This window comes from Propithecus coquereli, unplaced genomic scaffold (genome assembly GCF_000956105.1).
Source record: "Propithecus coquereli isolate 6110/MARCELLA unplaced genomic scaffold, Pcoq_1.0 Scaffold40, whole genome shotgun sequence".
Classification (NCBI taxonomy): domain Eukaryota; kingdom Metazoa; phylum Chordata; class Mammalia; order Primates; family Indriidae; genus Propithecus; species Propithecus coquereli.
In genome coordinates, this window is record NW_012149730.1 from 5,322,498 (window position 1) to 5,340,083 (window position 17,586).

General features: G+C 38.0%; 1 protein-coding gene across 1 annotated transcript in view; it reads right to left on the reverse strand.

Moving 5' to 3' along the window:
* IMPG2 (interphotoreceptor matrix proteoglycan 2) overlaps positions 1 to 17,586 on the reverse strand; it is a 94,543-nt gene that overhangs the window by 46,913 nt on the left and 30,044 nt on the right. Inside the window, exons 4-6 of the mRNA XM_012652824.1 lie at positions 14,211 to 14,242; positions 2,641 to 2,690; positions 1,347 to 1,429 (exon numbers count right to left, since the gene is read on the reverse strand). Coding sequence (XP_012508278.1) covers positions 1,347 to 1,429; positions 2,641 to 2,690; positions 14,211 to 14,242 — 165 coding nt within the window. The remainder of the gene's footprint in view (positions 1 to 1,346; positions 1,430 to 2,640; positions 2,691 to 14,210; positions 14,243 to 17,586) is intronic.

Genomic DNA, 17,586 nt, shown 5'->3' on the forward strand with positions numbered 1-17,586 from the left:
GCATATAATTTCTAGAAGAGTAGATGCAAAAATGCATTAGGAAAATAACTGAACTATGAAACTATACCTTGAGCTTCATTTTGAACTAGGGGTACAGGCAATCTAATTCTTCTTAGGTATCCCTATACTGTTTTGTTTCCCCACTAGTAGTCTGTTTTGGATACTGATTGCACACAAATCTTTCATTTCTATTACAGTGAATTCTATCTCATGCTATATAAATCATAGCTAAATCAGCTATTCTGCCTCAAGTTCAGAACTACAGAATCACTTTCTATTCATTCATTCACAAATATTTATCAAATCCCAATATTTTGTAGCACCATCTACTTGGGACACGGTTGTACTCTGGGTAAAAGTATTGATTCAGGTATCTACTCCACAGATCCCAAGTTACCACCACCTTGTTCAGTGACAGGGACGGAGATGAGGCAGAGTGGGTCGACATGAACTTATATCATATAAGTTAAAATGTCCAAGTTGGAAAGGGAAGGAGCAAGGTAACTAAATTGCATCTTTCCAAGAAATATGTTCAGTTAGAGTGTGCTCTACATTAAATAAACCAGGATTTATGAACTGCCAATTTTTAATTACAGAATTTAACAAAATATCTAACAAAATGTTTCTATCTTCCTGGGCAGTGTGTAATATTTTGTTAACCTGTAACATTTTTGTGATAGAGACTTAGCTGTAGGATCTAATGTTATTTGGTGCACAGATTCCCATTAATAATGGTGCATTAAAAAGAATGGTACTTTTTTCCTTCTAAAGTACATAAAATCTATATCCTTTCCCTATGAAGAAGAGAAGGCTAACAACTGGTCTGTTGAGGGATAGAAGAATATTGGCAAAAGCCACGTTAGTAAATCATGTCGCGGAGCCCACAAGAGGCAGTGGACTTACCACATGATAGTACCCCAAGCCCTGTTTCATTTCATTCATGATTTGAAGCCCTCCCTCACCAAGAACTCACAAATAAGAGCAGATTTACTCAGCTCTCCAAGGAATCTCAGATTCTTTTATTTTATTTTTTTTTTTTAGAGAGGGGGTCTTGCTCTGTCACCCCAGCTGTATGTAATGGCACAATCACAGCTCACTACAGCCTCAAATTCCTAGGCTCAAGTGATCCTCCCGCCTCAGCCTCCCATAGCTGGGACTATAGGCAGGTGCCACCATGTCCAGTTTTAGATTCTTTTTAATGTACTGGTTTTAGAATCCACACATTTTTACAAGAGGGTACTACATGAAGTCCTGTGTAGTCCAGCAGTGGAATATAAATTCTCTCTTAACTCCTATTCTCCATGTTAAAAACTAATTAACAATTCACAAAATAGAGTATCACTCACACTCTCCTCTGGCCTTTCCAAGCTGCTCTCCGAGGCACCTTCAAAGGAGGCCGCCACTGGATACGAAACACTGAGAGCAGCACCTAAGTAGAAAAACAAAAATAGATGTATGAATTCAATCCCCGACTAGGTCAGAATTCGTATCAGGAAATAAGGAACTGACTTCAAAAATCATTTCTGTAAGTTGTTTGCTTTTTTGTAAATTTGGTACATTCTAACCTCAAGACAAATTTGCACAGAATCTTCCCAGAATAAGAAATAATTATAACTTATCAATAAGCATTTATTGAGCACCTACTATATGCCAGGCTCTGTGCAAAATGCTAGGGATAGAAAGACAAAGTTCCTATGCTTAAGGAGTTATCTAGTAAAGGGGACAGATACTGAAAGAAGTATCTCTACCAGAGAGGAAGCAAGTGACAGCTGGAGATTGACCACAATATGACAATTGTTGAAAATGGACCTCATCTTGCTATTCTATTTTTGTTTACATTTGCAATTGCTAATACAGGAATACCTTGGAAATACTGCACAATTTTTTTTTAGCTTCCCAGTGCATATAAAAGATATGTTTACACTACACAACAGTCTATGAAGTGTGTGATAGCATTATGTCTACAAAACAATGTACATAACTTAATTAAAAATACTTTATTGACAAAAAATCAATAGGGACGTAGGGACACCAAATGAGCACGTGCTTCTGGAAAAATGGCACTGATAGACTTGCTCAATGCAGGGTTGCCACAAACTTTCAATTTGTAAAAATGCAGTATCTGCGAAGCACAAGAAAGCACAGTGCAATAGAATGAGCCTATACAGAGATGTTTGTGGTTTTTTTTAATTAAAAATAAAGAAAGCTACTACTAATGTATTATATAAGAAATATAGGGTTCAAGGGACATGTTAAACAGTATCACAAAATGCAATCAGAAAAATCCTTACTTTGAGAAACTCTACAGGACAAATGACAAATGGTGAGGCTAGAAAGGTTCTATTTTTTGACACAGGTAGTGGTTACAGAGTGTTTGCCTTAAAATAATTCATTAGGTCATACATTTGTTTTAAATGATGTTCTGATTCATACTATACTTAACAAAGATTTTTAAGTACCCCCAACATAATCCCATAAAATAAGTGAAAATAACTACTTTTTCTTGATACTCTTAACATATAAAGAGAGAGAAACCAGATATTTTTTAAATGTGAGCTGAAAAAATGTACTTGCTTGCACGATTCCTTTAAACCATAAATAATTTTTAAAAGAAAAGTGAATAAAGGTACAAAATCATACCTCCCAGTGTTGAGGTATCACCAACAGGGACTGGAGATGATAATTCAGGGCTAGGAAAAAAAAGTTCGCTGTTAATAAAATGATAGAAACGTGAGGGTTTCTTTTGGGATTTGGGGTTTGTTTTCTGAAAAGAAAATAACTAGATCTCCAAATAAGGCTTCCCAAACCAAAGTACCATTTAGCAAAGTTTAAAAAAAATAGTCTTCATAATTCATTTATTTTACATTTATTGATGCCTACTCAACTAGAAGTACCCTACCTAAACTACTTCCCTAGTTACTATTTCATCATCCTGTTTTATTTCTTCTCAGTTCTTATCACTATGTGAAATTATTTTATTTATCTACTTATCTCCGTCCCCAATCCCTTAATTCTCTAGAACAGTATTGTCCAATATGGTAGCAACTGGACATATGCAGCAATTTATACTAATTAAAATTAAGCAAAGTTAAAAATTCAGTTCCTCATTCACATCAGCCACATTTCAAGTGCTCAATAGTCACATGTGGCTAATGGTTACCATATTGGACTACAGTAAAGAATATTTCCATCATCACAGTAAGTTCTACTGAACAGGACTGCATTAAGAATCTAAATTCAGGAGATTAGGGACTTTGCCTGCCATATTCCTGCTGTATCTCCAGTGCCTAAAACAGTGCCTGCCTTTTAGTAGGCATTAAAAAGATATTTTTAGAATGAATGACTAAATGAATATTATGTGCCAAGCAGTATAGAATGCACTTGGCATATAGCTGTGAGCAAAACACCCATGGTCTATGAAGGTTACAGTCTTACAGAAAATGCAGACACCAAATAAATGATTACAAATGCAACAAGTAGCAGACGGGAAAATACTGGCTGCCAGAGGGAACAAATAACCATGAATCTCATCTCATTTGAGATGAATCTTTTTATGTAAAGAAAGTAAAGAAACTCTAGCTTAGAGAAATAACTTGCTATAGATTCTCATATATCCCAAAGGTATAAAAGTTAAACTATAGTAATTTGGGGATGTTTTAGAACTTTAATGTTTGTATACATGTCCTAAAGGGAATGGGTTGTTCCATTAACCTTTTCCAAAGGTGTGGATCAGTGGTGATTGTGTCAGTTTTCAAATCATAGCTGAAACTGAAAACTCTCTTCAACATTACACAAGTCAGCTTCCTGTGGTGATTTGATCACAGTTAAAAATGTCTCCCACGCAGATTTGCCCAGGTACCAGTAAGTCCCATCTCCAGAACCACTCCTTTACATTACCCTGCTGCTCGAAATTAGGTCATAGGAAGTACTCAAAACCACCAGGTAAACATGACACATCTTAAGGCATCAATTTCACTGGAAGCCTAAGCAGGTGAGGAGTTAAAAGACAACTGATATGTAATTTAAATATTTTAATATTATAGCAAACATGGCTATATTATAGAGTAGAATATAAAATTTAAATGGATATTAAGTTAAAATATGATAATTCAAAGGCATTTTACAACTGGAGCTGGAGTGAAAGGGTCAACTAGGGGCATGTTCTCTAAACCCCAAGACTTTGGTAGGAAATTTGAGAAACAATGGGTATAAAAAAATCTTGGTGGGCTCAGTGTCTCATGCCTGTAATCCTAACACTTTGGAAGGCTGAAGCGGGAAGATGGCTTGAGGCCAGGAGTTGGAGACCAGCCTGAGCAAGAGCGTCTCTACAAAAAAATAGAAAAATTAGCCACGTGTGGTCCCAGCTACTTGGGAGGCTGAGGCAGGAAGATCGCTCGAGCTCAGGAGTTTGAAGTTGCAGTGAGCTATGATGATGCCACTGCATTCTAGCCCAGGAAAAAGAGAGCAAGATCCTATCTCAGAAGAGAAAAAAACAAACAAACAAAAAAAAACTCACCATAATTATACTGCTGGTTTTTAAAAATACTATCTAAAAAAACATATTAAACTATTAAATCAAACCTACACTATTGGTTATTTAGATCACATTTGCATGGAATTGCTTACTAAGTGAACTGTCATCTAGAAGAACCTAAAGGAAGATAAAATATGGACAAGTCATTTTGATGAGCAGAGGAAGGCCCAAGTGATAAGAAAGTATCAAGAGGCTTCCTGGATTACAGGAGGTGGAGCTAAAAAAAATGGGATTCAGATGCATTTGGAACAGATACCAACATAATCAGGCCTGAACAGGGTCTATCAGTTGTCCATAGGCTTCTCAGTACCTTCATTTCATAGACGAAAAAATGAGGTCCAAATGGATAAAGCAATTTTCCCAGGCTCACATAAAAATTCCTAACTATCTAGTTCCCTTTCAATAATAATAGCAAGAATAATTACAACTGCATTTAATGGGCCCTCATAATGCGTCAAGCACTGTGCTAAGTGCTTTATCTTGGTTAAATCACTTAATTCTGGCAACCACCTTAAGAAGGAGATCCTATTATCCCCATTTAGACAGATGAGGAAACTAATGCTAGCAGAGGTTAAGAATTTGCTCAGGATCACACAGCTAGCCAGCGGAGGAGCTGTGGTATAAAATAGGCCCATTGAGTCCCAGAAACCTCCGTCTTACCCTCCTCAATTCACTGCCTCACAACATGGCTCTTATGTGACCCATACTCTTCAGAAGAGTTTCACTTGGCTTTCATGATAGTGGCATATAGAAACTAAAAACCCCAAAAGTCAAAGTGTGCAAGGTCTCAAAAAGAGAAAGGGGAACTTGGTCAGAAATGGAGACCTATGGATACCAACCAGGTATGAGGAATATAATAAGGCAAAGGGATGAAAGCACAATCACAGCAACTAGAACAGGATGTTGGGATGAGATAGCAGAGAAATTAAACCTCACCTGGGGTGGGCCAAATTTTCCCTCACATAAAAATCAAATTTAAACTAATTCTCTAGGCCGGGCGCAGTGGCTCATGCCTGTAATCCCAGCACTCTGGGAGGCCAAAGCAGGAGGATCGCTTGAGCTCAGGAGTTCCAGGAGTTTGAGACCAGCCTGAACAAGAGCAAGACCCCCATCTCTACTACAAACAGAAAAATTAGCCAGGCATCATGGTGCACACCTATAGTCCCAGCTACCTGGAAGGCTGAGGCAGGAGGATCACTTGAGCCCAGGAGTTCTAGGTTGCTGTGAGCTAGGCTGACGCCATGGCACTCTACTCAGGGCAACAAAGTGAGACACTATCTCAAAAAAAAAGAAAAAAAAAATACACTAATTCTCTAATGAAGCAAGCATTCAGAATGGAGAAGTTTGATTATTTCAGTGGAACTAGGTTTCACCTTACTGAATTCAAAATAACATTATTTTAATCATGGTAAGCAGGAAACTCTCAGTAATTCAAATCACTTGTCTAACACTCCAACTCTTAATCCCTTACCCTCCCACTCTCCTTTCAGAAGACAGTAAAGAACACTTAACAAGAATCTTTTTACATGTTCTCATTAAGTATGCCTCTTGCAGGGATCCCTTAAAATGTCACTCGCAACAGCACTAGAACACGTAAGTGTATTGAGTTTAGAGACAGAAATACCACTTCATTTCTAGGCCAAACCACAAATTTGAAGTTGTTCAACTAAGACCTTTAGCTTAATACCAGCAGCAAACAACCCCCTACTGTCTCATTTCCTGAGGTCATCCAGCACATTATTCATTCTTTGCCGCTACTACTTAATCATGTCAGTGGAACTCAGGTGGGAGTGTGTCAAAAGATGATCCTAGCCACATGGAACACAAGTTTAAAGACACTGTGAGACAAGCCAAGCATAAGTTCATATGCAGATTACCACTTACTTTGATGACTTTCTGTACTTTGCTTTGCTCTTGAATGTTTCACTATAATCAGCATGGGACAGCAAAAGTACTCAAGGCAAAGAGTCCAAGAATCCTGGGTGTTAGTCCAAGCTGTATCATTTACTTTGTGAAAAGACCTCAGGTGCTCTGAGAGACTCAAATACTTAACCTCTAAAACAGAAACACATCCTCCTATTTCACAAAGGTGTTGATGAAAACTAAATAAAATATATGCAGAAGCATTATGAAAATATGAAATGCTAAACAAATATAAAAGAAAACAGGGGTTAATGGAGCACTAACACATGTCATCCCAAACAGAATGAAATATTTGCTTAAAGAAATTATATTTGTGATCCATGATGGGCATCCTCAACTACAAATGTAAGTTAACTGAGGTACGCACACACAAAAATCCCAAAGAGCAATCCTTATACTGAGAATATCACCAGAAACCTGACAATTAGGTGATTGGCAGAAATTTGGTTATTCATTTAACAAATATTTAGCCAGCACATATCCTAAGCCAGGCCTTGTACTGGTTATTGGGGATATAACAGTAAAACCAGATGGCAGAGGGTTAAGCAGTGACTGGGGTGAAGTGGAGATTCTTTCAAAATGTCTAGCTATAGCAAAGACAAGTACTGAAGGAGTGGCCGGGTGCGGTGGCTCACGCCTGTGATCCTAGCACTCTAGGAGGCTGAGGCGGGAGGATCACTTGAGGTCAGGAGTTCGAGACCAGCCTCAGCAAGAGCAAGACCCCGTCTCTAATAAAAATAGAAAATTAGCCGGTCATGGAGGTGTGCACCTGTAATCCCAGCTACTCGGGAGGCTGAGGCAGGAGAATCATCACTTGAGCCCAGGAGTTTGAGGTTGCTGTGAGCTAGGCTGATGCCACAGCACTCTATCCCAGGTGACAGAGAGAGATTCCATCTCAAAAAAAAAAAAAAAAGTGCTGAAGGAGAGACTTTTTTAAAAGAGGTAATATGGGAGAAACTTGAGCATGTTTAAATACTAATGGGAAGCAGTTAGTGAAGGGAGACATGGAAGACTCAGGAGAGAGAAATGACAGGCAGAGGTTTCTAAGGGGAAAGATGGACTGCAAGGTCCTGAGTACACGTGAAAAATGTTTTCTTAAGAGGTTTGGCAAATGATAGTGGAGGAAGCTTAAAATGGGATATAGCAGAATATTTGATATAAGTCATACATCAGAAAATGAGTTAGAGTTCACATAGAGTTCTGCAATTTAAATTGCAGAGAAGAATTGTGGTAGGCAGAATAGCAGCCTTCCAGAGATGTCCATTATCTTAATCCCCAGAACCTGTGAATATATTAGGTTACATGGCAAAGGGGAATTAACGTTGCAGGTAGAATTAAGGTTGCTAATCCGCTGACCTTAAAATAGGCAGAGTATCCTGGGTTATCCAGCAGGCCCAATGTAATCACAAGATCCCTTAAATTTGGAAGAGGGAGGCAGAAAAAAGTCAGAGTGATGTGATGTGAGAGAGACTTGACCAGACTTGACTTGCTGGCTTTGAAGATGGAAGAGCGTCCTGAGCCAAGAAATGTGGGTGGTCTCTAGAAGCTGGAAAAAGCAAGAAAACAGATTCTCCTCTACAGCTTCCAGAAAGGAACGCAGCCCTGTCAACACCTTGAGACCCGTCAGAGACTTCCGAACTGCAGAACTAGAAGTTAAGAAGTCTATGTTGTTTTAAGCTGCCGAGGTTTTGGTTAATTTGTTGCAGCAGCAGTAGAAAACTAATACAAGAATCTCTTAACATGGAGAATATAAAAATAATTTCGAAAAAATCATGAAAATAAATTTGAATATAGAAAAGTGGTAGGCAAATTAACAGTTTTAATGGATGACTATAATATTCAATTGAAGAAAGATGGGCTTCATAAATTCTTAGGCCACTCCCTTGGTATCACTTCCTGTGTGACCTAGCCCCAGATCACCACCTTTCAGCAACTAGCACAGTTGGCAGTCTCCACCCAACTCCAATCTGATCTGCCCTAGTTTCATGGGAAGGATACAAACTTAAATTCTCAAAATTCACTTATATTTTAGTTCATAAGTATTGTTATTTTTACGTATGTCTTATTTTCTAAGAATAGTGAATATCTTGAGTCCCCTATTATTATACCTAGTATAGGCAGTATCTTATGAATAAAGATACATGATACAGCCAATTCTGCTATGATATTTATTTGTGAATTTGTTTCAACATGATTAATATATTAGAAACCAATTGAACATAATGTAAATTTCTCCATTACTTATGCACAATTTCACTAGGAGAAATACTAGGTGAATGAAGAAAACTGCACCCAGATGAAGAGAAGTCACATAGGAATATACAAAGCATTCACAGGCACAATACTTCAAATATCTTCCAGTGATCTCGGTTCACCCATGGGTTAGGAACCACACCCAGCTTCATATGGTGTTACAATTCTCCGTCCTACTTCAGAAAACCCTCCTTCCACCATTTTAAAATAACTCGAAAGTTACAACCTTGCCAATGCCTACTTTCACAAGCAAACTTCAGGGATTCTTCAAGGTTAAGTGACATATTTATTATGGTATTTATGTATTTCTTAACCACATGGAATATATAAGCTGTGCTACCATTTTTATTTTTATTTGTTTTTTGAGAGAGAGTTTCACTTTGTTGCCCAGGCTAGAGTGCTCTAGCATCAGCCTAGCTCACAGCAACCTCAAACTCCTGGGCTCAAGTGATTCTCCTGCCTCAGCCTCCCGAGTTGCTGAGACTACAGGCACAAGCCACCACGCCCAGCTAATTTTTTTCTATTTTTAGTTGCCTGGCTAATTTTTTTTCTATTTTTAATAGAGACGGGGTCTCACTCTTGCTCAGGCTGGTCTCGAACCCCTGAGCTCAAGCAATCCTCCTGCCTCGGCCTCCCAGAGTGCTAGGATTACAGGCATGAGCCATCTGCCTGATTGATTGATTGATTAAGAAACATCATGGAGAAATTTGTCTAATATAATGTAGCTACTTTCTAAATGTTTTTTCATTTAAAGTTAATTCCTTTTAACTTCAGTAGACAAGATTTTGAAGTTGGTGCAAAGATCTAGATGTAAGTTCATTATATATTTTAATTATAAAAACCATTTAAATGGAAACATTTTTATTCTTCATGTTTGTCCTTTTTTATTCGCATACACATATACATGTGACAAAGAAAATCAATTTTTTAATTTCTAAATGATCTAGAAAATTCGGATAATTTGAATAGAGATGCATTATAGCATAGGGGTTGGAATACTGGCTCTACCACTTAATAGTTTTGTGACTTTAGACAAGTCCCTTAATTTCCTTCTCTTTAAAGGAAGGATAATAATACTGCCAGACTTATTACATTGTTTAGAGGATTAAATTAATACAAATAATAAAGTACTTACAACAATGTGTGATCTATAAGTAAAAAGTCTCTAATTTGGTAATTATTGAATTAAGGTATTCTGAGCCATTTAAAAGGGCAAACCCCATTATCCGTTCTTGTGAGTAAGACGCTTTTCATAATACTCTAACTGCTGATATGTTAGTATTTTTAGCTATAAGGCCTAGATTTAGAGTGAAATGGAATGTCTTTGATATTCAATTCAGAAAAATAAATCAAGACCTATTCCTCACAGTGGTCTACCATGGAGTCTATCAGCCCAATTCCACGACAAGATGGTAAAGAAAAAGTCTTATCTCTCTTCTCTTTGACATCTTTATGATGTTTTAACATGTAAGTGCATATCAGTCCTTGAATACTGTACTGAATACTGAATACTGTATTGAAAGTGAAAAACAGAATGGTTGTATGGGTACTTGAAGTATGGTTTCTACTGAATGCATATCACTTTCGAGCTATTGTAAAGTTGAAAAATCGTTAATTTGAGCCATCATAAGTTGGAGACTATTGGTATTTACTGAACACTTATTATTAATATAAGCCAGGAAGTATTTAAGGCCCTGGAAATACAAAGGTGAACAAGATATAGGGCAGATTTTGAGGAAGGAAGGAGATCATGGATCATGGAACACTTCCTAGAGGAAATGATAGCTAAGCTGAGATCAAAAAAGCAATGTAAGTGAGCCAGGCAACAAAGACAGAAACATAAAAGCACAAGAATGGTCTTAAAAAAAAGTGTAGCTGAACCACAGAGTCTGAGAAGAAAAGTGAGACAGATGAAGTTAGTCTTAAACACAGGCTTAACCGTGAAGAGCCTTGTGGGCCATGTTAATCTTGATCTTAAGAGCAATGAGGAGTTATTAATAGTAAATTGTCTTACAGAGGGGAGGGACAGGATTGGATTTATTCTTTTGAAAGATCTCTGGCCAGGATGTAAAGAATGGCTCCAAAGGAGGTAGAAAGACCTATGCGCCAGCCTTTGTACCAGGAAAAAAGTGTTAATCATATGAATTAGGGTAGGGACAGTGGGGTCAGAGAGAAATGGATGGAAGCAAGAGATAATTAGGAAACAAAAATAGAGAAGGAGAAGGGAAGAAAGAGGAATCTAAGCAAGTAGACAGATGATGATGCCTTTCATTCGCTGAAGAAAGGAACCTTGAAAGAAGCTGATTTGTGAGGAAATGATTAATTCAGGTTTGGGCACACCAAACTTAAGAAAAGCTTGGACAAGTCACTCCTGACTCAGTAGACTGTGAAAGTCGGATGAGATGTCCTCTGAAGTTCCTTCCAGTTCTATCATTAGATTTACAGATAGAGAATATTGCTAAGGAGCAATTGTCTTTAAGAAAAAAGTAAATAAAAGTAAAAATGTATATTGGGATACAGTGTTTATTGAAATGTGCTTTGCAAGCAATATATTTCCAGTCAGACTATTAGTAAATATTTTCTTAAAATAATCTTTTGCATGGGCATAGAAAATATGAATAACTGACACCTTGAACACTCTCCTACTCCCTCTTAAAAATATTGGTTATTATAGCCTGTAGTACAGCTTGAAGTCTGGTAGACTGATACCTCCCAGTTTGTTCTTTTTACTTAAGATTGCTTTGGCTATATGAGGTCTTTTCTGGTTCCATACAAAGTGTAGAATTATTTTTTCTAGATCTGTAAAGAATGATGATGGTATTAACTAATCAACACATAAATGCACATATCAGAACAACATCTATTGGATGCTGGGGAAGGGGGAGGGTGGTGGGGGGGGAGGGGGGAAGAGGGAGGAGGGGAGGGGTATTTGTATACACAAGGAGTGCAATGCGCACTACCCGAAGGATGGACATATTTGAAACACGGACTTCGGTGGGGGGGGAACCAAGGGCAACACACGTAACCTAAACGTATGTACACCCATAATTTGCTGAAATTAAAAAAAAAAAAAAAAAAGAATGATGATGGTACTTTGATAGGGATTGCATTAATTCTGTAGATCACTTTAGGTAGTATGGACATTTTAACGATATTGATTCTACCAATCCATGAGCAAGGTAGATTTTTCCATCTGTTTACATCTTCTACAATTTCTTTTCTTAGTGTTTTGTAGTTCTCCCTGTATATGGCTCTCGCATCTTTCGTTAAATATATTCCTAGATATTTAATTTTCTTTGAGGCTATTGTAAAAGGTATTGCATTTTTGATTTGAATTTCGGCTTGACTGGTATTGGCGTATATGAATGCCTCTGATATGTGTGTATTTATTTTGTATCCTGAGACTTTACTGAATTCATTTATCAATTCCAGGAGTCTCTCGGATGAATCCTTGGGGGTTTCAAGATATAATATCATATCATCGACAAAGAGCGAGAGTTTGATCTCATCTGCCCCCATTTGGACGCCCTTAATACCCCTCTCTTGTCTAATTGCTGCCTCTAACCCTCACTTAGGTGAGGCAAAGACATGAAATGTAACCAAAATGTTTGTACCCTCATAATACCCTGAAATAAAAAAAAAAAAAGAATATTGGGCAGTGGAAGTACAACACCCCATTTTAATAGTTATACATTGATGATTTCTTCCTGTTCAGAATAAACATGCTAGTCTGTGACAGTCTTTTTGGTAGAGTTTCTGGACTCATTCTAGAAACGCCGGTTCCAGAAGATAAATCATACTTTGCACTTGTGTTTTCTTTTTCTTGTTAAGGCTATTCACTCATTAGTAACCTTTCAATAGCCTAAAACAGTGGTTCTCACAATTGCACACTAGAATCACCTGGAGATCTCATAAAAATCCCCATGCCCAGGCCATGCTACAAACCTTTTAAATCAATCTCTAGGGGTGGGATGCAGTACAGCCAAGGTTGCAAACTACTGGCCTAAAAATTCCTGAATGAGTAAGGCCCTCTGTTTATTTAAAAAAAAAAAAATTAAGAGTTTGGGGAGGGAGGAGAAAAAAAAAATTAAGCTGAGAACAAAGTCAACCACCAACCAGTCCAGCAAATTCAGATAACAAACAAACATCAGCCAAATGCTATCCTTCATCAACACAGGTCTCTGAAGTAGAACCCCCAGCCCAGAACTCTTTTATCACAACAGACTCTTGATATGTAGCACAATGGACCCTCTGCTCCATCTCCTCCACCAATCATATGAAATGGGGACAAGCATTTCAGAGAATCCTGAAATAACTAGAATGGGGATTCCAGGAATAGTCAAGTTGCTTCAAGCTCCTCATCATTTCAAGCCCCTATTCAAATGTCTGCCCCTATTTCATGATCAACAGAGGCCTTTACCATACTGTTCATACAACCATGAAAATTATTGAGACTGGCAGGATTCAGCAGAATATTTAGTCCACTGTCTGTTGCGATGGCAATCACAAGGAACCTGTGAGCTCTGGCTCTCTGCAGTTGAGGAGATCACAACCAAGAGACCACATAGCCCCACATCTAAGTAGATGCTTCATCCCAAGCCCCAGCATAGATACAATAGTATTGGCTGCATGAATAAGACCAGAAGAAGTCCCATTTCCCTCCTCTTCACTTGGATTCAATTTAAAACCTGGATACACCCCACTACTACCTACATGTATACTCCAACTAGGCTTTTGCCTTGACCCTGCAGTCCAAGCTGGATCTCTGGACACTGACTCACCTACTTGGTTTTTCAATCTGTCGTTCCCTCTAACTTGAGGCAAAATTCTGGACTCTGATCTGGATTACATACCCTAGTGGTACTTTCCCGAACAACCACCCCACACTGGCATAATCTAGATATTCCAAGGATAGGTAGAATTATGAACCTTTAGCCCCTGTGGACTCAAAATCACTCACTTTCTGTGATCTACTATGTACTCCTACTGCCCAGGAGCCAGAAATGGCCTTAACCCTAAGCCTAAAGGTCAAAAGAGCCAACAATCATAGCACTGATGGATTCATCAAGGTTGTGCTATTCCTATGTTTCGAGACCATAATCATTAATAGTCAAGAAATTGATCCACACTACCCACCCATTTTAATAAACTATCCTCCACTATGGTGCACCATTTCAAAACAATTTTATCTTTAGCCTTTAAACCTCAACAATAGTAGATCATTCCATATAAACTATAAATCTGTTTTCTTATCCAAGAGAGGAAAAAGTCTGCCTTGTGATAAAGTCAGACAGTAAATAAGCACAGTGGCTTTGGGGGTGGTCTGGAAAGGGAGGTGGCTTGAAGATGAGAAAAAATATTTGGGATTTAGCCACAGGCCTGGTCATTGCAGGAACTAGCAAGAAAATAGAAAAGCATCATTAAATTTGTGGTGAGTCTTGAATTAGGTATGACACATCTTTGTTGCCAAACATGAACTTAGGGAAAAAGAGATACTCACCTGCTTACAGTTTCCTTTGCGTAAGTCAGTTTCTAATGAAAACAAAGATATAAAAATGAATGAGTTAACAAGTTATTAAGTAGTAAATAAAACTTATTCCATAGAGAACACTGCTACCCTAATTTGGTAGAATCTATGTTGCTATTCTCTATGGTTAGACAAATGATTAAACCAGGTACTAATATGCCAAGTTTGTTTTGTAATTGTAGGAATGGCTCAACACTCAGTCTCTGTTTTTGTACCCAAAAGTTCCTGTGCTCTCTCTTAATGGGCACAGATTAATAGACTTGATCTGCCAATTATTCAAAAATGGTCTACAAATTAGAGATTGGTAGATTTTTACATAAATGTACCATGGACATAGAATAAAAGAATTTTGTGATCTAATGTATTTAAAATAACTCTCACCCTAGAACAACATAAACATGCGGATAAAAAAACTGATACATCTATTTCTACAGAACTCAAACAAAAAGACATATCAATATTTGGATTATTCCTCAGGGGCATTCCAAAGCAAATAAGCAAATAGTATGCAAGTTTTCTCTAAATTAGTAGTTTTATTTTGAGACCAATATGATGAAAGGAACACTAACGTGGCATCAGGAGACCTAGTTTCAAGCTCCAGTTTCCCCTCCTTAGCTATATAGGCAAATCCCAAGGTCTCTCTGATGCCAGGCTTCAATTTCCCCATCTGTAAAATACACTATTACTCTAAATACCTCTCAAGGTACTTACAAGGGATTCACTGCTCTTCTTACTCTATAGACTCTCCCAGAATAATCTCAGCTACTCTCAAGATTTCAAGTACAGGCATACCCCAGATATACTGCAGGTTTGGTTCCAGACCAAATAAAAGCACAATAAAGTGAATATTGCAATAAAGCAAGTTACTCAAATTTTTGGTTTCTCAGTGCATATAAAAGTTACGTTTATAGGCCGGGCGCGGTGGCTCACGCCTGTAATCCTAGCACTCTGGGAGGCCGAGGCGGGCGCATTGTTTGAGCTCAAGAGTTCGAAACCAGCCTGAGCAAGAGCGAGACCCCGTCTCTACTAAAAATAGAAAGAAATTAATCGGACAACTAAAAATATATAGAAAAAATTAGCCGGGCATGGTGGCGCATGCCTGTAGTCCCAGCTACTCGGGAGGCTGAGGCAGAAGGATCGCTTGAGCCCAGGAGTGTGAGGTTGCTGTGAGCTAGGCTGACGCCACGGCACTCACTCTAGCCCAGGCAAAAGAGTGAGACTCTGTCTCAAAAAAAAAAAAAAAAAAAAAGTTACGTTTATACTATATTGTAGTCTATTAAGTGTGCAATAGCATTCTGTCTTAAAAAATGTACATGCCTTAATTAAAAAATATTTTATTACTTATACCCCCTAAATCTAATTAAAAAAATTTTTTAAAAAAAGAAAAAAAACTTTATTGCTAAAAAAAAAAAAAATGCTGACAATCATTTGACCCTTCAGTGAGTCATCATCTTTTTGCCGGTGAAGGGTCTTACCTAAATGATGACGGCTGCTGACTGATCAGTGTGGTGGTTGCTGAAGGTTGGGGTGACTGTGGTAATTTCATAAAATAAGACAACAATGAAGTTGGTTGCATCAATTGCCTCTTCCTTTCATGAAAGATTTCTCTGTAGCATGCTATAGCACTTTACCCACAGTAGAACTTTCAAAATTGGAGTCTTCTCAAACCCTGCCACTGCTTTACCAACTAAGTTTATGTAATATTCTAAATTCTCTGTTGTCATTTCAACAATGTTCAGACCATCTTCGCCAGCAGTCAATTCCATCTCAAGAAACCACTTTCTTTTGCTCATTCATCTGTTCAAGTTTTATCATGAGGTTGCAGCAATTCAGTCCCATCTTCAGGCTCCACTTCTAATTCTAGTTCTCTTGCTATTTCCAGCACATCTGCAGTTACTTCCTCCACTGAAGTCAGGAACCCCTTCAAATCATCTATGAGGGCTGGAATCAACTGCTTCCAAACTCCTATTATTAATGTTTATATTTTGATCTCCCATGAATCACAAATGTTCTTAATGGCATCTAGAATGATAAATATTTTCCAGAAGGTTTTCAATTTACTTTGCCCAGATCCATCAGAGGAATCACTATTTATGGCAGCTTTAGCCTTATGAGATATATTTCTCAAAAAGACTTGAAAGTCAAAATTACTCCTTGATCTGAAGAATGGATGTTGTGTTAGCAGGCAAGAAAACAACATTAATCTCCTATATGTTTCCACTGGAGTTCTTGGGTGACTAGGTGAATTCTCAATAAGCAGTGATATTTTGAAAGAAATCTTTTTTCTGAGCAGCAGGTCTCAACAGAGGGTTTAAAAGATTCAGTAAATCATGCTATGAACAGATGTGCTGTCATCCAGTCTTTGTTGTTCCATTTTCATAGCACAGAAAAAGAAGATTCAGCATAATTCTTAAGGACCGTAGGATTTTTGGAATGGTAAATAAGCATTGGCTTCCAATTAATGTCACCAACTCCATTAGCCCCTTAAAAGAGAGTCAGTCTGTCCTTTGGAGCTTTAAAGCCAGGCATTGACTTCTTTCTGGCTATAAAAGTCCTAGATGGCATCTTCTTTCAATAGAAGACTATTTTGTCTACATTGAAAATCTGCCGTTTAGTGCAGCCATTTTTATCACTTATCAAAGCTAGATCTTCTGGATAATTTGCTGCAGGTTCTACATCAACACTCCTGTTTCACCTTGCACTTTTATGTTATGGAGATGGCTTCTTTCCCTAAACTTCATGAACCAACCTCTGCTAGCTTCCAGTTTTCTTCTGAAGCTTCCTTACCTCTCTCACTCTTCACAGAACTGGAGAGAAAATGGCCCTGCTCTCAATTAGGCTTTGGCTGAAGAGAATGTTGTGGCTGGCTTGATGTCGATCCAGACCACTAAAACTTTCTCCATATCAGCAGTAAGGTGGTTTTGCTTTCTTATTATTTGTGTGCTCACAGGAGTAGCACTTTTAATTTCCTTCAAGAACTTTTCCTTTGCATTCGCAACTTGGTTAACTGTTTGATGCAAGAGGCCTAGTTTGGGATTACCAGCTTTTGACATGCCTTCCTCACTAAGCTTAATCATATTTAGCTTTTGATTTAAAGTGAGAGACACATGACTCTTCCTTTCACTTGAACACTGACAGACCACTGCAGGGATATTAACTGGCCTAATTTCAATATTGTTGTGTCTCAGAGAATAGGGAAGACTGAAGAGAGGTAGAGAAGTGGGGGAACGGTGGGTTGGTGGAGCAGTCAGAACACACACAACATTTATTGATTAAGTTCACCATCTTATTTGGGTATGATTCATGGCACTTCAAAACAATTACAATAGTAACATCAAAGATCATTTAT